The following is a 21119-nucleotide window of genomic DNA, read 5'->3' as shown; positions in this document are numbered from 1 at the left end:
TGCAGCCAATTTCCACCTCTGCGACCTGGGAGCTCCGGAGGAACCTGGAGCCCTCCAGCCTTGGGGTGGTTTTGGCCGCTGGCTGTGCGGCTGCCTGAAGGTGAGACCGCAAGCAGCCAATTTATTCCACTGCGGCAACGCAACGTGGCTGCAAGTGTGGAGATGGTCAACTTCAGCCACATTTAGGGATGTTCCACATTGCAAAGTTATCAAAAATATTCTTGGCCCGGCCCTGATTTTCCATGGTGCCTCTTAAAACAAGCGCATCATTCTCCAAAGTCACCGGATTCGCAAACATACATGAGTATTGCTCACAAGCCATTTAAAATCATCAAAAGGTAAAAATATTCTCAAAGTACGCAATTCTAACTGCTAATCCTTGGAAGTTACACTCCATGTTCTTCTTCATATTTGTATTACATTCAGTGTGTCAAGGACTGGGTTCTGACCAAGCACCACAGAGGTCACCGTAACTTAAGGGCTAAATTACTCTAAAATCTGCATTCAAAAATATGCAACAGTGAGTTACGGTGTCCCACTGAACCTTAGCTCTGACTCCTCTCCACACATATGCAACAGCATAAACATCTTTATTTCATGACCAGGAGCTACTTGTTTGACATGATATAACATTCAATTCTAAAACAAAGATGACACTGACAGGACAAGGTAGCTATTCAGGATCTTGTTTCATCCTCATTATTCAGCGTGTGGTCCCAGGGTATTACTTATGGAACACCATCCAAATGTCACCCTCGCTACAGAATAATTCATTGCATTATAGACCATTTTCTTGTTAAAAAAAAAAAATAAAAGGGGGAGAGAATTCTGTGGCTGAAGCTGGTATCCGCCAAATTGGCTGTCCATGTTTTATTCCCAGGTTGTATAACCCCTGAGTAAGGTATGAAGACTATTAAGAAATACTCAGGAGTATAAAGTGAAATAATTGCTAGTACCACCTAAACTGACAATGGGCTGAGTGTCAAGTTGCAGGAAAGCAAATATTGCCCCGCAGGCAAAAGCTTTCTTTGCTTGGGAGGGAAAGGGAGCAGCAGAGCCGCGGCAGGAGGCCCCGTTTCATCTACACCCCATCCAGCAGCCACCTCGGCGTTTGGACCGAAGTGAAGCACCGCGGCAGCACCACCAATTTTTTTAATTTTTTTTTTTTCCCTGAGATTTTGGCGAGAAGCCCGAAGTCAGCTGTCAATAGAAATTTTCAAAAGGCTGCGACTCATCCAGATCCGAATGGATTTTCAGCAGGCCACAGAGAGCACCTGTCTGCTTGACAACTATTGTTCCTCTCCAGCAAATTTCGAAATCCTGCTGCAGACCAGGAAAGCACCTAGAGCCTCTCAAAATTAAGGGCACGCCATTTATTTATTTATATAAGCGAAGGCGTAAGTCAGCCTAAACCTAGGGATCACTGCTTCCCTATCCTCAGTAACACCCCTCCTAGCCCTGTAATTTCACTTTACAGTTATGAGAAGTTTCATTTCGGGGGATCAAATTCTTTCGACTCCCACCTCCGCCTAACTCCGCGCTCATTTAATGCATTATTTCCATGAAGCTCGGGAGAGTTCACAGCACACGGTATTTCTGCTGGAGGCCAATCCAGACTCGCGCAGCCCAGGATAGCAACCAGTTAAATCTTCTCTAATCCCTGCATTCAGAAATGGTGGCTCACGGAGGCTGGAACGCAGGAACTGAATAGAAGCGGCAAGCTCGTATTTCTCTCACCAGGCCAAATTAATAAAAACAAAACCTGATTTCTCCTCCTCATTTTCCTATTCTTCCTCCTCCCCAATATTTTTCCTCTTTCAAACACTTTTTTTTTGTTTGAGAAGCTTAATGTTTGGCTGCCTTCTGAAGAAACGGGCACAGTGACAGATGAAAGACTGTATTCAGCGTATAATTCAGAATAGGAAAAAATCGACCGCTGTGCATTTAAGATTCTAACAACCTTGCAATTTTGTATAGCCGTTTTCCCCAACCCGTTCTTTTGAAGAAATCTGCTTTTATTCTGTTAATAACTAACCACAGTTGCAGCAGCATGGATCCGATTAGCAGTTCTTACGGTACAAAGGAGAAGGGGGGGAGGGCTGTGAACAGGGTTGCCAATTTGTCCACCTGGGTCCCCAGGAGAAAGATTAGATGAGGCGCTTGCTCCTTTTTTCCCCACTCGCTCACTGCTCCGCACTAGACAGACCTCTTCAAAGCTCAGCCACTGACTTCATTTTTTTTTTCTTTTTCCTAAAGTCTCATTTAACCGCCCCGCCACATGTTTTGCACTCTGTGCCACCGCGTCCCTCCAAAGCAACGGTGCAAATTGGGATGTGAGGGGGCTTGAGAGGCTGCGGCAGCAGCTCACCCCCCCCCCCCCCCCCAGCACATTCTCTCACACCTCCACAGTGCCTCTGAATTGCTTTTAGATTTTCCAAGCTGTATTTTCTGAAATCAGTGTAAAACAGCGAGAGAAGCGTCTGTGTGCGTTAGTGACTGATGCAAGCCCTGGAACCGCACCGTATTTCTTACCCTGTCCCTTTAAGCCTTTCATAAAAATGATAGCTTTGCTCGCGTTTAGACTGAAAGGCTGCATGGATTTAGTCATTCGTAATTACTTGGGACGTGACATTACATGTTTGTTAATGCAAAAAGCATATGCTTCAGCTGGAGAAAAAACATTCTCAACTTCTTTATAAAATGTCAATTACCCAGAATATAAAACTGCTATTGATGCAAGTGCTAAATAACTAGGAGCTCTTAACAAAGGAGAGGGCAGTATTTCCTCACTGTATCTTGCTCATTTTTTCCTTCCAGAAACGAAACCTACCCTGTCACACACCTGAAACTTAAAGCACAAAATTTCCATTTAGGAAGTAAATCCAAGTTCCAAAGAAAGAATTTTTCATTATTCCTGTCCGTTTTCTAAGCTTCATTTATTACTACAAGGAAAGTTTTTCTCTAAACTGTTCCTTGTTGTGTCTACCCGCTTGAAGAGCCTGGGAAGCACAAGAAACTTCCAGTATCTGCCACCTAACAGAAACCTTCAGCCCTGATTTTATTATCGCCAAATTTTATCAAAACCATATATCAGCTTTCATTCATAATATTTCCGGTGTAAAATCATGCAAGATGCCAAAGAGATGGTAAACATGAAATAAAATTGCATTTCTTAATCCGTATTTCTTTTTTCTTTGATCCGTCTCCATGCAGGAATTGTTCCGAATCAATATTAATCATCAGGTGGCGTTAGCTCTGGTGGAGTTTCACTCCTCCCTGCTTCTCAGCCTCTCAAGTTCAGGCAGGTAGGTGGAAAGTGGAGCAGAGCTGATATGTGGCAACGAACTATTTTGCCTGTCCTGCCTGCTACTTCTTGTACTACTCCAGCGCCTGTGATTAACAGGCATTTAAGTAGTAAAATGCGTGCGCTCTCATTAATCCTATCCTCAAAAGGAACAAACCCTCCTAAGACGATCTGTAGCTTCTCTTATTGCATTAGAATGCACGTTGCACAGCCAGCGCAGTTCTCAGGGAAGAGGGGGAAATGGCGAGTTGCATGCAAAAAGGCAGAAAGCACCTGGAGGCAACCCAGCCTCCAACAAACATTTGGTGGGTCTGATCTTCCTGAAGACAAGATCTATCATGCCATATTCCATCTTGCCCAACAGCGATAAGCTCCCCAGCCCGCTGCAGCAGCAGAGCGGTTGGTTCCCCACGCGTTTTTCACCAGCTGGGAACTTTCCTCCGGGTCGCTCCCTCCCTCCGCAAGGTTGCTCGCCCCGCCTGCCGCCCGCCGCCACCGCTCCCGTGTCACTTGCTGCTTGGAAGGGGGAGGATCAACGTTAGCAACCCCTGGTTATATCATTTATAAACATGCAGATGTGGATTATTAAAGATTAATGCATTCTGGGATTGGTGTCGGCATTCCGTTTGTCTCACGCCGAAACCAATTCTGTTCTTCATTAGTCAACGACAACCCGCATCACCCTGTTGTGGAAGAAAAATCAAAGGTGCAAGCGTGAATTGAGAATAAGTGATGAAACTGATTACTAAGAAACTTAACGGCTGTAATCAATCAACACATCACAATAATTTGAGTCCACTGTTATCTGGGGACGGGGAGCAAACAGCAAGGCTCGCTGTCAGAGCCAGTTGCTCTCTCCTGTTTACTTTCTGAAAACCCACTTGGCAATTCCAACTCCGTATCTACCTACAGAGCAAAGCTGTCAAAGAGCCGTCCAAAGCCTTCAACAGTTCAACCCGCATAAGCTTGGTCCCTAAGGAGGAGAGAGAACACCTTGCTTTTCATTATTTTGTTTTATAAATATTATCTGCAGGTAGTAGAAATGTTCTCTTTTTGAGGCTAAATGCCCGTTTTCTAGCTGAGCTAGAATTAATTCGAGCCACCTTTGCAATTATTCAGGTTCCTTCTTCGAAGGAGGGATGTAACACGTAGCTGTCTAGTCAGTTCTGACACTAACCATGAAGTACGAAGGACGCTTTAAATATCTCTAATGGCAGTGATACACAGCCCACATTAACCCTGAAAAACTAACAGCCCACCCCACCACAGAAACAAGCCACTTAGTCCATTTATGCTGTTTTTATCTGTGTATAACAGCCATCTTTCAACATCAACAAAAAACTTCCAATGGGAACCTGAGACACTTCCCATTCACCGATCAATCACTGCTTAATATTGCAAAGGAGGAGGGAGTGAAAGACAACCTTTTAATTAATGATAACACACAAATTAATGCTCTATTTGCAACACAGAAAAGAAGTAAAGAGGTAGAGAGGATCGATGTTTGTGTAGGCAAATAAGAATGACAGGAAAAAAATAATCAAACTTTCAAAACCAAATATACACTATCTTAAATTTCTGGAAAAAAACACACATAAGTGGGCTTCACAAAAAAGAAATAAATGAACGGGTCAGTGATTACATGTAAACAGTAATAGCTCAGTGACAGCCTTAAAGTATACAAACATATCTGTCAAATCTTGGCGGCTCTGGTGAGTCTATTTGAATTTTGCCATGTGAACCAGAGCGCATGCATAATTATGCAAAGATTTTAATTGGATTTCGACAGTCGCCTTGCTCCAGGTGGATTAGTACCAGCGCAGGGCTCACGGTGAGTCACAGAGCTTCAAGAAGCGGCCTGCTGCACGCACGCTGCCAGGGCACGCTCATCAGCTGCTGCCCCAGACATTTTGCAATGGCCAGGATGGCGAAAACAGGCCTGGCAGGAGGCCAGGGAGACAAATAATGAACGGGACAAAGCACGGCCAGGGGGAGGTGTGTGGAGTTGTCTGTCTGGGACAGGTTGATGTGGAGGGTTTGCAGGGTGCTGGATGAGCCCCTGTGCTGTGCTTGGTGGCCCCAGCAGGATGGTGAGCCGATGGGGGCAGAAGCAGGCACCACCAGTCTCATCTCACACAGCAACTAAAAGCCAGAACTGCACTGTCTGGCTGTGAAATGTAAATGGTGACAAAGCAGATATTAAGCAAGTGAAAACATTACAAACTGAGAAATGAAAGCTACCACTGAAAACCACCACCCAGGGCATGCTGGGTTTGGTGATATTTTTGGTTTGTTTGTTTGTTTGTTTTCTATCCAAAGCTTTACTCAGCAATGATGAAAAACAGCAGGTTGATGGCTCTGGAATATGAAACCCTCTATTGTAAGGAAAATACAACAGGAGGAACTCAAACAGCATGTCTCTGTCGCATTTCCTTTCCTGCACCTGTTCTGGGAAGACCACCTCTGCAGAGAAGGACACCTCCCTGATCTCTCTGACCAGCTTGCAAGGAAGAGAGCAGCTTTGCCACTGCCTTCTGTAGCTCCTCAAGAAAATAGACTGAGACTATTTGCTTATTTCATGATGCCCTGAGCCAACAGGTTGTTAATCAGTTGTGACCCAGGCTGAATTCTAATAGGTAACACAGCAGGTTAGATGCTCCGTATCCTAGAATCGATGCCTCCAGACAGAGTGCTTAAAGCTTACCTGTTTTTCTTCCTCTTAAAATAAAGAAAAACTCTACGTGTTGTTCAAACTCTTCAAAAGAAAGGGTTTTAAATGATTGTTATGTGAAACATCCATGTATTTCATTCGTAAGCATTCTAGATTTGCAAAACTGCTGAATAGATGTTTTGTGCACTAGTAGTGATTAAGAACATGGCTACGTCAATGGCATTTTGTGTCCTGTTTTTTTTTCTGGTCTCGATGCCAATGAACAGCATGCATCTTCCTTGCAACAAGCTGTTGCAAGGTTTTTGCCTCCGGAGAAGCCAAGGGGGAAATATTGATAGATGTATTAAAATAATCTTCCTAGACAGGGGGACCACGGCCATTTTACAAGGATATAACCCTCACTTGTGTTTTGCAGCTCTGTTAAGGTATCTGTAATACTGCAACGAAGAGTACAGCATTGCAAATTCACTTTCATATGGTAGTCTTCCCTCCCTCAATGTTTGAGAAGGGTCCATGCTGAATAATGCACCCGTAGCTGTGGTCAATGGAGCAAGCATGTGGAACAGCTCTATGCCAAGCAAAAGATTTTTTCAAATTCTTGTTTAAAGCAAGATCAGTCTAATCGGCTTGTCTTGCTGCAGCCATTTCTGGAAACATGACAATTATAAGGCTTCTCCTTTGATACAGCATGAAATAAAGCATTGTTCCTATTCTGATTTTTGCTTTAAAATGTCCTTTAAGACTATGACAGATGAACCATTACTCATTTTTTATTCTCTCTCTCACTACTTACTTCATCAGCCTATCCACCGCACATTGACTAACATGCACACTGAGGCAAGAAGTCCTGGTACAGCCCCCTCTGGGCACCCCATTCCCCTTTTGCCTTTTTTTTTTTTTTGCCTGGAGTGCTACTGTAATTCTGTCCACAATGGAAAGGGAAGCAGAGAGCAGAGCTGGTCGCTGAATGGCACACATCCACTGCCTCATGCAAGTGTCCAAACTAAGAACCTGCGGGACTGTTAATCAGAGGAGGGTGCTCACCACTGGTCAGCATAAATCAAGGTGACTGACAGGAGTATTCCTAAGTGAGAGCAGCCACACATGGATTTCTTCCCGAAAACTGTAACTCCAGCTGCATTCAGGCTCCTTTGTGCAAGAGGACATCAATATAATTGTAATAATAAGAAGTACCGTGCAGTTGATGCTTAGCAGAGTGAAAAGAACCTTGTTTGTTCAGAAAGTAAATGTAATAAAAGTGCAAGGCAAAACACTGATCTATGTGAAAATACTTTTATATATTTCTAAAGACAGCATTTGCTATTTATTAGTAGTATAGCATATTCTGATTTTCAATATAAATAAAAATTGCTGCAGAGGTTTAAAAATAATCTAATCTCTTAACTCATACAAAATCTGCTCATCCATCATGGGTTAAGGGATCCCTGGCCTATCAGCAATCTTCCACACAACTCTCAATATTAAAAATTTTTGCTGCTTGCACCACAAGGGAGAAAGAGCTGACAAAAGCCTTTGGCCAGTGAGATCAAAACTGGGGATGCTTGAGGGGGAGAAAGTGTAGTTTAGCTTATTTACATTTTTGCTTTCTTAGTAAACCGGAATGGTCGGAGCAGGAGGCATTAAAAAAAAAAAAAAGTGAAATTAACATCTACTAAATCTTCTGGCAACAGCCGTGCATTTTGATGATGTGCTGTGTCAGCTTCCACTAATGGTTTAGGGTTGAATCAGGCACAGTTCAAGACCTAGAGCAGTGCAGGGCATCGCATCTCATTTTTTGGAAGAACATGTACCCTAATTACAAAGATGGCTACAAAATAAAGAGACCGGGGATTCTGGCAAAGCAGAATAACGATCCACTTAACAGGGAATCAGAATACCATTTTACATCTTTAAAAATCAAGAGTAAGATTTTAGTTCTGTAACAAAAATGTGTCTGAAAGAGAATTTTGAGAGAAAATGGTTAACAATTGTCTTTCAAAACTAAACACGGCAAAGTTGCTTTTTCTGCTCTTCGGGGTTAATCTCCCCGATCTATTCCAGTAACGTGCATGGAAACAAAAGCTGTATATGTGTGCCACTTACCACACGAAATATCTGTCCAGTATTTCAAAGAGTACAGGAAGGAAATGCCCACTGAGCTAGGGATGTGCCAAAGCCCGAGCTGCCTGTGCCAGTCCCTTCCCATGAAATTCACAATGTGTGATAGAAAGCAATACGGAAAGGCAGATTTGCAGTGGGGTGGGGAAGCGGCTTAAACAGGCAGTGGAACCAAGTCAGCCATTTGGGAGGTTTATTAAGGGGCTGCCTGTTTGTCTGCCCTTTTGATGTTAAATTAGTCGTCAGTTTTGTTGCAGCGAAGGAGGCATCGGGAAAAGGATGCTTCTCTTCCAGCAAACCCTGGGAAAGCAACACCTTTATTTTAACGGCCTTCCCACCAAGAACCCCCTGCAACATTTTGGCTTTCCCCAGCCATAGCTATCAGCAACACAACAGCTGCTCATTTTACAATGACTTGCTGGAGAGAGAATGATTGAAAGAGCCAATCTATGTCACATGGAGAAGCTGTGGCACAACATCGCAGGAGGTAATAGGAGAGGAATGAGGTCAGAACAAACAAGGGTAGGGTGAGAAGGCAGAGGAAAATAGCAGCGAACAAAATTATTGAAGGAGAGATGCTAGACTACACAATGTATGTTTAAAAACAGCTACAACAGCCCCAGAAATGCAAACAAGCTCCGGATTAGTTTTTTCCAGTGCCTCATGAATATGGCAGATGGTAAAAGCCACAAAACCCCAGTAACGAAGCGCAATGGTGGGAATGCAGTTAGGTGAACGGGGAGAGGGATGAGCACGGCGTCGCTCACATGGCTTGGAAACCCGAGCACCCAGCAGCGTCCCACTAGTCACGGGGTTTTAAATAGCAGTTTTACTCATTTCATTCTGTAGCTTGAGAGAAGCAGCAGCAGCAGAGCTAATGCAGCTGCCTGGTTTTCTTCTGAAGACAGCGATGCATTAGCTCTCACCTGAGAGCTCACCTTTAGCAAAACAGCTACAGAGAGCAGGAATTGGCCCAAGCTGGGGAACCAGCAGCAGGCGATTTTGATTTAGTGCCATTCATAAAAATGCTTCCTGAGGAAGAGGTGCTTTGTGTTACTGTAACAGACTAGAAAATTGGCATTCAAAATGGTGACACAGTCTGTATGAAGAGCTAATACTTTTCATTAGGCCAGTCACAAAAACAAGCTTTTGGGCTCAGCTGAAGCGAAGTGACTCTAACCCTGACCTTTCAGCCCAAAGCCCTTCTATTTTTACCCCAAAGGAATTAACTGGTTTGATAAAAGTTATTACTTTTCCCTACAAACTGTCCTGCTCACATTCTTATCTGTCATGGTTACAATAAAGCTATTTTCAACTTCACAACACTCTCCCTGTATTCAGCAACCAGGCTGCTAAAATATCCATCAATTTATTTGCCTGAATCTGACTGTTCAGAGATATTCAAAATTTAATCAAGCCGAGATTTTCCCAAGAAATCAGAACATCAGTCTGCAAACAGAAGTAAAGGCTTCCTGTAAAGCCAACAAATCTGGGTCCTGACTGTAAAGTGCAAGGATTAGTTCAGGCTGTGGGAACTATTACCTTTCCTCCTAGGTGGACTATTTGACTTCACTCAACAACAGGGACAGGCTTTGATGCCACACAGTGGGAGCTGTGCCGCGAATGCAGGGTCACCACCCTTCCTGTAATGCACAGGGCTCCTGTCCCATCGCTCTTCCTGCTGTTCCTGCCCCACCTGAGCACATCCTGCCAGCCCAAGTGGCTGGAGAGGAAAGAAATGACTGCAGGGCATGTGTGCAGCATCAGGGCTTGACACACTCATTTAGGATGCAACCTTCATGCGCATGTTGAGCTTACTCCCCTTTGCTTATCTAGTTTGACCTCTGTTTATAGTTAGGCACGGACATTTCACTCGCATACCTTTGTACTGAATACCAAAACACACACTGCTCACTACATCTTAACTTGCATCTGGTCTACAGCGCATCTAATGAATAGACATTACTATTTTTGTTTTTTTAACTGAGCTCCAATGCTTATTTTTTGTGTTTTTGTCAGCTACTGATATCACCCCAGGGTAGTGCTAGCACTGTTCTATTCTTAGCATTCAGAATATCAGAAAACAATAAAAAAATGAGCATCAGAAAGGGAACAAACTCATCTTAAATACCAAACATGCCATTTTTTTCTTCTGGGTACCTTAAAAATTTTTCACAAATTTCTGAATGTACATTAATGATCTTGTGTCAACTCTACGTGGCACAAAAGAGCAAGTGGCAAACGCCACCATCGTTTACATTACTTTTAGTGGAGCTGAATTCCTAGTAAAATGTTGACCTTTGCAAATATAAATTAATGTCTCATAAGAAATATTGCATTCAAATTTTACCCCAAATAACATTTTCTTAACAAAGGGTTGGAAAACCTCTGCCTCATACTAAGGGGTCTTAAGCCACCATACAACTCCAAGAGCCGAAGACAACAAAAATACACAGTAAAAATAAAAATGGGACCCTGCAAGTAACAGAGGAATGTGACAGATGGATGATAAATGAACCAAACACAAAAATTAGGATCAATTATTTGGACTGGCCCATGAATAAGACATTTAACAAATACACATGTGGAGTCACGTTCAGAATTTTGAGAGCTCTGAGGGCTTGGTAGCGGAAATTATCCCTGCTTTATTTATGCATTCTTTTTTTTTCAGAAAAAGACCCTGAAAACACAAGATTTTCCTAAACTGATGAATTATCAATCTAAAAGTATTTTTTTCTTTAACATATATAATTATAAACCTTTGTATTGATTTTATTTGTTGGAACAAGCTTACCTGGAATACTTGCTGGAGAAATGGGACCAGACCTCGACTGGTTGCTTCCAACAGGAGAGCCTACAGGGGAAGGCGATGGGCCCCCAGGGATGCCAGAGAGATGTGGAGAAGCATGAGGGGAGAATGGAGACTGTGCGGGGTTGCTCTGCTCCCCTTGGCTGCTTGTAGAGCCTGATGCGCTAACAGCTGAGCTCAGCGTTGCTTCAGTTCCAGTCGGCAAGTCATCAATGGATCCAGACAGATCCTGAGGAAAAAGGAGAAAGAACCTAAGTAAGAACTAATACACGAGCCTCAGGACACAAGAACTGGCATGGTGACGAGGTCCATTTGTTTACTTATTACAGCAGATAACTAAGAGGTTTTCTTTAATGCTGGTTCATGTAGTTAAATGATGGTAGAAAATGAGGATAGTACATACAATTCTCGGTTTAATCTCTAATTCTTTTGAGAAAAAGAACAAGCAAGGGTAACAAATGAATTGGAACCAAATTCATTCAGCATTGAATTTAACCTTTTCCATCTGGATTAAGCTTTCAAAATTAATCCCACAAATTCTGCCTGAGCATACTAAAGCTAATGAAAATGATACATCAGTTTCACTTTCACACAGTATTTCATTTTGGGGTTTGCTCCCGTTAGAATCACAGCTTATTCACTTCCCTCTTTAAACCATCATTAGAATGACAGAAGAAGGGTATAAAATGCGCAGCCTTCCTAATACTTGTGTTCAGTTCCTTTGCCTTGCAGACGAGAGACAAAAACAAGGCCCAGCCCTGTGCAGCAACACAGGACCCACTGGCCACCTAGGAGTAAGGAAGGCTGCTTTTCTACCTCCATCATATCTACTTCCATCAGTTTGACTAGCATCCAAGCTCACAGTTTCTCTACAATTTTATTTGAGTGCACTGCGAAACAGCTGTTTCATTTCAGTTCATAACTGTTGCATTTTCAATGTTTTCAATGAGAAATTTCCTCCAGTGGTCAAAGCACATCTCAATTCTAACTACAAGTTGCTGGGCACATTCCCTAAAGCTATAGTTAACACTGTTCTTTGGATCTGTGGGAGTAATTTGCTTTTAAATCATTGTAAAATCAGATAAGAAGAAACAAGAATGTTGTGACAAAGCAAGCATGTGCCCCTTAACTCTCAGGAAAAATGTTAATTCCTGAGCATGACAAAAAGATCTCAAGCAAACAAAAAAGCACAAAGATAGCTGCGCCTCCATCAGTTGTTGGTGAGGCACAAGTTAGGGAGCACACTGCTATTTCTATTAGTGAATTAAGGCAGAGAGCTATTTCACGGATAAAACAAATCATGAAATGACCTTTGGGGCTTCAAGTAATTGAGATGACACAGAGTGTGTTGCTTTTGTTGATAGTTATTTCATTTGTCTGACTCATGCAAGTTGTTCCACTGGAGACAACGGGACCAGAGACTTGAGGAGTGAAAAGACAGCTGGGCTTTGCCTGGGCAAGGAGCTCAAGAAGCAACAACTTAGTGCTATCTCACCTTTATCACAAAAATAAAGTTATTTTTTGGAGTTACGCAACCTAATAGACAGTCTTCCAAGGCATGGACATAGTAGGACTAGCAGTTTAAACACCAGGAGCATTCATAAAAACCCACCTAGAATGCTATGTGCTATTCCCCCTTTGCGTAAAGGTGTACTTAAATACAGCTGGCCCAACTTAGCTCTATCCAGGACACCTCACAGACTGTATTTCCAAATGTGAATTAGACACAAGACTTCAGGCACAGCTCTCACCACAGCTTCATTTTGCTTTTTCCGACAAGCACAAAATTGTATTTGTATTTCATTAGGCATATGAAAAACAAAGATTGAAGTTTTCGAAGTTAATTTACGTGTGAACTCTGCATTCACTTGAGAATAGAGTTCCAAGTCCCTACAAATGGAAATTTAATTGTGATGCTGGCAATAAACCATTTTCATTGTCTCTTTTCTGAAACTATTAACTTTAGGAAATGTAAACACTGCCGTTTGATGCTGCATACAGTAACGCCAGGGATTTTCACAGGAGAAGGTACCTGACAAACAGGTAAGCAATTACTGCTTCTCCATACATCACACGGCATTCTTTTAAATGGAATCAAATCGCTGCTGTCGTAACGTGTAACAAACGCTGCAGGAAGTGCTGATGAAACAAATGCTGCTGAAAAGCATGTAATGAAACCCCAAAAGCCGAATGCCGCAGAAGAGAGCATATACACAACGAACACAAATTCTGCGTAAAAAACTAGACGGGCACCCAACTGATAAAAGATACTGAAACGCGTGGTTTTATGTTCAGAATAACAAAGTTTTTAAATGGTGTTTGGATTAAAGTGTTCACTTGCTGCAGTAAGCCACAAGGTACTTGAAAAAACAGCAAACCAAAATAAGGGAAGCCCATGAAGCAGTTAGTAGTGTCCGTGAGGAAATTATCTCTGCAGAGATTGAGGCAAACCTTGCCCGTTCAGCCCAGCACCTCCCTGGCTTGCTGCGTGTGGCTGTGGGAGCACGCGGGGCCAGGACGAGGCTCATTTCTCCACAGGCCGCATCATGGCTCCTCGTTCCGCTAATCTCCCGTGGGGGTGGCGTGACTGACAAGTCCCAGGCACTTCCTCAAGTGCATGCCTTCAAGGGATTTCCTCACGAACCTGATGCAACCCATTCATAAAAGCAGAAAAGAAGGGAAGAGGAAAGCTTCTGTGATGCCAGCCAACCTGAAGCGCCACGCTGCGCCACCCTGCCCCCAGAAATGGCGGGCGCAGCAGCCAGGCAGGCCCCAGTCACGGCGCGCCTCACAGCAGCACGAGCAGCAGGATTTCTTTTCGAGGCCGGGAAACGCACAGGGACACGTCCAATTCATCGAACTCATCTGCCGAGGGTGTTATCATGGCAACAGGATCAACCAGATCAATCGCAAACGCTGATAATAAGGCTGCTCCTAGGGGCATGAAGGGCTCTTGTCTATCCGGATGCCTGCGCAACGCTCCACAACCTCTACTTTGTGTTACAGGGGGCTAAAATGAGAATCATCTGCCCCTCTGCGCAGTTTGTGAACCATTATTGTGTGTTTTTTCCTAACCTGTGCTTCATGGCCTTACCTAGTCTTTTAAGGCAGAAAGCATGAGTAGGTGAGCAACCGGGAAACTTCCAGCACACAAAGGCTTTAGAAACACCTCTGTTATCCACAAAAGCTAATTGGGAAATTAAAGAGCAGCAGAAGAAAGACTTTATGTGAAGCACCTGGACCGAAAGAGCACAAGTTGGCTTTCTGTTCTCCTATTATCAGTATTTTAATGCCTGCTTTTCCCTCAGCGTAGCAGAACAGTAATGAAGTCCTGCCACTTCCACATCACAAACATTTATTTGTAGAGAAGATATTGTACACGTACACATCATATATGTAAATTATATGGATTTACTTGCATTTACTTAGCATATCCATACGTAAAGCTATTAAAAAGCCTGCTAATAAGAGAAATTCACAGTGGTTTAAGCATACAGCCTAGTTAACAAAGAAGCTCTGTAACTAATACTCCTCTAGAGGACAATTTAGTCAGCAGGGCACCAACTCTATTCTTCTTTTATAAGTACTATCAGATCTATGATGCCTGTAAAGAACAGAGAGACCTTACTTACTGCATCTCATTCAAACCAAGGCACCTTCAAGCTACAGTGCTTCCATTTATCTTGTTGGAAAGTTGGCAGGTTAGGTAATTGCAGGGATTCTTTTAAGGGGCTGAAGTCCCCATACCCTAAGGCATGTCTTAAATTCTGCCTCTTTTCAGAGGTTTTATCTGGTAAGCACTCATTTCTTTGAGTAAAACGTAGCAGGTCTAGAATTACCAGAAAACTCGTGTTATACAGACCTGGTTCTTGTACAATAATTTTACTGCTCTTGCCTATGGTATTGGTATGCCTGTATTTTCAAATGTGATACCAAATCTAAGGAAAAAGAGAGGACAATTTTTTTTTCCTCCATCACATATCCATATCAAAATTCTGTATTCTCTGTTATCTTTACATTCTGTATTATTCAGGACAGCTTTCCAAGTTCATTTCGAGATTACACCTTGATTATAAACTGAAATGTCCCTATGCAGGAGTTCTCTCTTTTAGTTAAGTGTTTTATCTCTATCTTCACTTCTAGCCTCACCTTCCACCCATGCACAACCTTTATCCTTGTCCCTGTGACAAGTACAAGAGCTAAAATGAACAGGATCACATTGTGCTCAGGATTATAATGTTATGCCTTCCTGGTGGTACGATCTTATCAGGCTGACAAGAGAGCCACTCTTGGAATAGCACACCAATTTACAATTGCAGCACAGCCAGCAAGGGGTAGAAGGAAGTAAACTGCACAGAGGCAGGAAACCCACAGCTACCTGCAAACAGAGCACATGAAAAAACACACAGACATTCATATATAATAATATAATACTATGTAATATAATATAATCTTAGCCAAGGAGTATTCCTCAATCCAATAAATAGCAAGGAGGAGACTTCAGTAACTCGCTAACACCACCACGATTTTACACACGGAGTGTGACAGGATTAGAGCACTCACTACGGAGCAAAAATTTACACTGCAAACACTTCATGCAGTTGCTGGTTTTGCTCAGGAGTGTCCCAGCAGCCATAAAACATAAACAAGATTTTACTGGAGGAATCCCTTGCTAAATACCCACAGCTGAAAAATGATGAGTGCTTCCTCTGAAGTCAGTAAAACTGAAAAGTGCCCAACAGGTCTAGCAGATAGCCAGCGCCTTGCTAAATGATGTCCCACACTGCTAAATGACTGCTTAAATTCACTGACAGATTTCTGGGGTTTGGGGGTCTCTCAGTGGGTTTCTGCATAGTGTACACAGCCCCGGGGTTATTTAAACTTAAAGCTGCCTGCTTGCAGGGCCCGAGCCACCCTTACTCCACCCAGGCCTTTCTGTGGTGTTTTTGTTAGGACGGGGTACAATACTGCTTAAAAGGCAGAGTCCCGCACAAAATATTCATCGCCTCAACGCGAGTCACCGCTTTAGCAGTGAAATTATATATACACACAAACATATTTTACATATAAGTATGTAAATATACATTCACGCAGACATCCACTCGGCTATTGTTTTGGAACCACGGGGGATTATGAACAATATGCTCTGTAATTGAGATTAACTTTGAACAAATCATTTGGCTGACACACACACATACGCGCACAAAGAAAAAACCCACAATAGCTCTGTTTAAATTTCAAGATATTTGTAAGACCTCTTTTCATCACAAAGAAGCCTATAATAGCACGTTTCAAGAAGACTTCCAAAGGCCCTGCTGGTCACATTGTCTAGACAGCAAGCGAGCTAACAGCCTCCTGCTTCCTGCACAACTGGGAAAACACACAGGCACCGAGCCATGGGGACAAGGAAAACCCCAAAAACCCCTTCGTGGTCAGAGCCTCCCACCCCCTCAACAGGTGTCCTCCCGCCAGGCCAGATGCATTGTGAATATACTAAACATATTTAATGCACATCCTTAAAAAATCTTGTTTAATGGGACACGCGTTGGAACAAACCCAAACTTTGACAATATTTGGGCAGAGGTACTTTTTAGCTAGCCATGGTGTTTGGCAGACCTACTTCATCCCACTTGATATACTTCAGTGTTGTTAAATAAATTTTAACTTTAACCTGTCTATAGTAAACTACTTGTGCAATAGTCTAGACGAAGAAAATTCTAAGTATATGGTAAAAACACTAGCCTCTTGCAGTAATTTTAGTCCCAAATTCCTTAAAACAGCTGGTATGTTGTCAGGGCTCCTATCAGCATCAAATACCTTCTCTGAGAAGTTACACAGGGAAGTCCCCCAGGATGCAAAATCTTTTTCCACCAAGCCCTGTACTCACTTAAGCAACTGAGAAAGAGTGTAAGCAAATAACGCAGTGCCAGTGCTCAGCCTTCTTTCTTTTCAAGCTGTGGGATTCTGGAATCACACCAGTATTCCAGAAATTATCTACAGAAAGACAACCTGGGAAAGCAGATTAAAGTCACAGCTTACTACCTAATCACTAAGCAAATGACTGTTTTGGACAGTTCTTACTTTTAATTTGGATATGAAATTAATTCCCAGTCTTAAAAAAGTCCCTCTGGTTAAAGAAGCACGGAAAATATTTGTTTCTAAGAAAAGTGAGTCCTAATAAATAAATACTTGCAGAGAGCGAGGAAAGAACAAAGGAGGGCTTTTTTTATTTTTATTTTTTTTTACCTCAAGCTGATATGAATTTCTGTGCTGACTTTAACTGACCTGGGTTTTCTCTGAACGTTCACTGAATGGGAAGTTTCATCTGGCAAATGTAAGTAGACTCAGTGCAAAGTCAGAAACTAAGAGCTATACCACTATTTATTTTATTTAAGGTAACCCCTGGTCCTACAACACGAACACCAGAGCACACATGATGAGGCAGTGCATAGCCTCAATGGCTGAGACCTGGGGAGAGCTGACGGCAGGACCTGGCCCCATTTTACTCACACACCACAAAGACCTCACGGGCTGCTTGCACAGGGCCACCTCACCTGCTGCCTTTCCATGTGGGAGACAGAGAAGCCATTCAGGAGGCAGCAGCCAACTATTTCTTCCCAAGCACAGATAAGTTTGGGCACCCGAGCTGCTAGGACTACGCGGGAGGAGAGGCTGTGGCTGGAGGCATTCCCCCCTGCATGTGTGCCCACAGGCCTGGCTGCCACCCAAACCGGGAGCACCATCTTCTTCTCCTTGATATGGCATCTCACAGTGGCAAGCAGTTCCCAATTCATTTTAAAAAGAGAATTGTTTCTTGCTACATTTGCTTGACAAGCAAGGGATCTCTGTTAGCATGACAACTTTAATTCAAATGTAAAATCCAAATCAAACAACTGTTGACCTGATACAGATGTCCAAGAAGAAAAGTAGGGTCTGACCATGGCAAATTCACTCCAGTGCTCGTATCTGGATGGTTTTGGACCACACTGCACAAACTGCTAGACCCTATAATTTCAAAAAGTACATTAATTTTTTAGGAACTAATCCTGGCATAAACCTGTGTATACCCAGGGCGAAGCTTCTTTTTGTGCATTTTAAACTGCTGTATGTATTTTTAACTATTTTAAACTATATTGGGAGTTTCTTTCCATTTCTTTAGATGACATACGACTGGTTTATGCCATTGTGGTTCCTGCAAATCCAAACCCATACAAATTGATCAGCTACCACGTTACAGCAATCTAACCAGCTTGTGATATGCCCATGACACAAGACTAGAAGAGGTTGTGAAGACGGATACAGTCACACTCCTGTGCTTGCACTGCTCCACGATGGGATCTGACTTGCTCGTCCAGACGAGAGCTTTACGGCAGAAACAACTTAGGGCAATTAGAAATTCAGAACCGACAGAGTAGCCTCGAGAACGACATGAAAGCATGGCCAGCTACGCACCTCGCTGGCAGTGCTGCGTGCCCGGCGTTATGTGGTCTGCAGTTCCCTGGCAGTTAATGGGATGGGGGCTCCTGAGGTCTCCAGCTGCATCACAAAAGCTCCTCATGCCATAAAAAAGTTGATACTTTACAAACATCGACTCCCATGTATGAAACAATAAATAGTAATGACCCATGTGCTATCAAAGCAAATTGACAAAGCCTAGCAAGGACTGTAAACAGGTAAGATGCAGAGCTTGTCTGACAACAATACTTTTTTATATCGGAAGTAAACAGTAAATCTCCAGAACAGGAAAACAATAACACGGCATCTCTCAGGATACAAACCTCACTGTTTATCTCTGAAGCAGAATGCTTAGCACGTAGAATTTCTGGGAATAAAATTTAAAAACAAACAGCCAGGAACCCTTAGGAGCCATTTGTTTCCTCGGTATTATAGCAAAGAAAAATTCTCAGCCAACAACTCTCGTAGCTACAGCAAATAAATTATCAACATTTAAAACACCCAAATCAATGAAAACAACAAACTGCCGCCAAGTCTAGGAAAGAAAAGTTGAATTTGCGTAACAGCGACCTAATAAAATCTGCTCGCGCTCATACTACCACTCATTCAGCTTCCTCAGTGTCAATATTAAACATACGCAAACACGAAATCCGTGCCATTACAGCTAGGTTTTTTCATTTGAAGAACAACGAGGTAAGATGTAACTTCCTTCCTTTGCACCTCGTTGGGTTACAACCATTTTCTAGACCATGTCCTACTTCCCCATGGGGAAGACAGGCTCAATTGGTAGGATAAAACAGAAAATAAGCAGACTGAAGGTGAATAGGCATTAATCTAGAACCTTTCAAGCTCTTTGGTGCTTATTTTGGAGATCACCATCCTCCTTCAGTAGGCTTAAAATCTGCATGGCCACTGGACAGCCGCACTGCTGGTCAGTTCGACCTGCTTCTGCTTCTGTCCCGACCCTACACTGAACCGAGCATCACAAAGCCACAAGGAAAACACCGCATGCCTCCTCCTCCCCCTCCCGTTACTTGCTCTGCTTTCACAATTGGCTTTGAGAGCAATCTGAACAAGCAGGCAAGAGGAGGAGTACTGAGTCACAAGACAGATGAGTATCAACTTGGACAAAAGGGTATGAGACAGAAGAAGAGAACAAGACATTACCAAAAGAATATATGGGTCAGTAGGTCTGAAAAAGACCTAAAATTTCAGCAGGAACAGCAGCGACATGAATGAGGAATTATTACTTGCTCCCTTTATTCCCTTTACTTTGGCTCCCATGCTCGTGGAAGCTTGCAGCACAGAAATAGACCATCTGTCTCGAGACTACGTATTCAAAAACCCGAGACTTTGCAGGTGCAGCTCAAGCAAGAAGCAAATATCACTTCAGGATACCACGGCATGAAATGTGATAAAATTCACAGTATGTCTATACTGCAGCATGCCTGCACTTGATTGCAGCGTCTAGACTCTCAACAGGTCTGCGAAGGGCAGCTCTGGTAGGAGAAGCTCTTTCATTGTGGCCACACAGCCTCACACAGCTCCATGTACCCTATGTCTACTACTACTGTTTACTACTGCACCACAACACACCTGTCTTGCAATTATACGTTGATGTCTTTTCATACCTGCTTCTCAGATTACCCCATACTGCATTCAGGAGGCATCAGCCAGGCTGTTAAAATAAGTTTGGACCTATGATATAATTTGATTTGGAGATCTGGAGTTGAGAAACCAGAAGAAGTGTTGGTCCAACAATCAATCGCCCGCTGATGACTGAAGACAGACCTTTCCATCCCACGGCAAAGTAGGCATGTTGATAACAAGTGAGCTGCTCTGATAGCCCGAAGCTGTATGTGGACCACAATAAAGAGCCGAACAACTGATGAACCTGTACACCCAAGGTTTAAAAGCTCTTGATCTACAGCGCTTGCCTTTTTTTGGCATATTAATACCCTTTGTAGGAGTCATGGTTTGATAAAGGAGGTGTCCCTGCAGGTGAGCGTGAGAATGAAGATTTACAAAACACAGTTTTCCATTAGCTCGGGGACTGTGCATGCATCATAGTGTGCCTCTCTTCTCTCTCCCCCACAAATCTGTGTAACCAAATACCGCAATTACACAAGATGGTAAATAAGCCAGAGACGCATCTTGAACTTCAAAAGCACAAGTGCTCCACTAACTTTTCACCTTTTCCTCTTTAATCACATGCTGAAAGCAGGTAAAAAAGTATACACCAAAAACAGTGGTAGATGTTAGAAATGCCTTTTTTTTTTTAAGGAGACTGAATAAAGAGACTTGCCTCAGAGAACAGCATTAATTAACAAAACTGGAACTAACTGGATATGCTGTGCTGTACTGGTGGGGCAGGCAGAAATTAGTGTCACAATGTTCTCCACAATAAATTCACTTGAATTTGCCTCTCCAGACTCATTCTCTCGGCATCATGCAGGACTCTCTCACGCTCCTCCCTCCTGGGCTTCCTTTCGTTTTTCTGAAGCTAACACGACTCCAGGGGTGCCCAGTTCAACGACCAGCGGAGCACAAACAAACGGGGCTGATCGCTTCACGCACACCCACGTGTACACAAACTGCTTGCTCCTTTCTGAGGTTTATGGGCCATAACAGCAAAATCAAATGATTATGCTTCAAGAGCTGTTCACTCACCCCTCCTACCTTTTCATTTCCAAGTAACCTGGGAAAAGGATGGCAGATGAAATTCGAGGCAGTAATAAGGCAGAAAAACTTTCAGCTCTTTT

At 43.0% G+C, this 21119-nt stretch overlaps 1 protein-coding gene across 7 annotated transcripts in view; it reads right to left on the bottom strand.

Annotated features, from left to right (window-relative positions):
* ARID1B (AT-rich interaction domain 1B) overlaps positions 1-21119 on the bottom strand; it is a 320528-nt gene that overhangs the window by 88692 nt on the left and 210717 nt on the right. For all 7 annotated transcript variants that reach the window (XM_068677174.1, XM_068677171.1, XM_068677175.1 and 4 more), the window contains one exon: positions 10888-11131. In XM_068677174.1, the coding sequence (XP_068533275.1) occupies positions 10888-11131 (244 nt within the window). The remainder of the gene's footprint in view (positions 1-10887; positions 11132-21119) is intronic.

This window comes from Anas acuta, chromosome 3 (genome assembly GCF_963932015.1).
Source record: "Anas acuta chromosome 3, bAnaAcu1.1, whole genome shotgun sequence".
Classification (NCBI taxonomy): domain Eukaryota; kingdom Metazoa; phylum Chordata; class Aves; order Anseriformes; family Anatidae; genus Anas; species Anas acuta.
The sequence above is the reverse complement of the archived record's forward strand: the minus strand, read 5'-3'. Positions and strand labels throughout refer to the sequence as shown.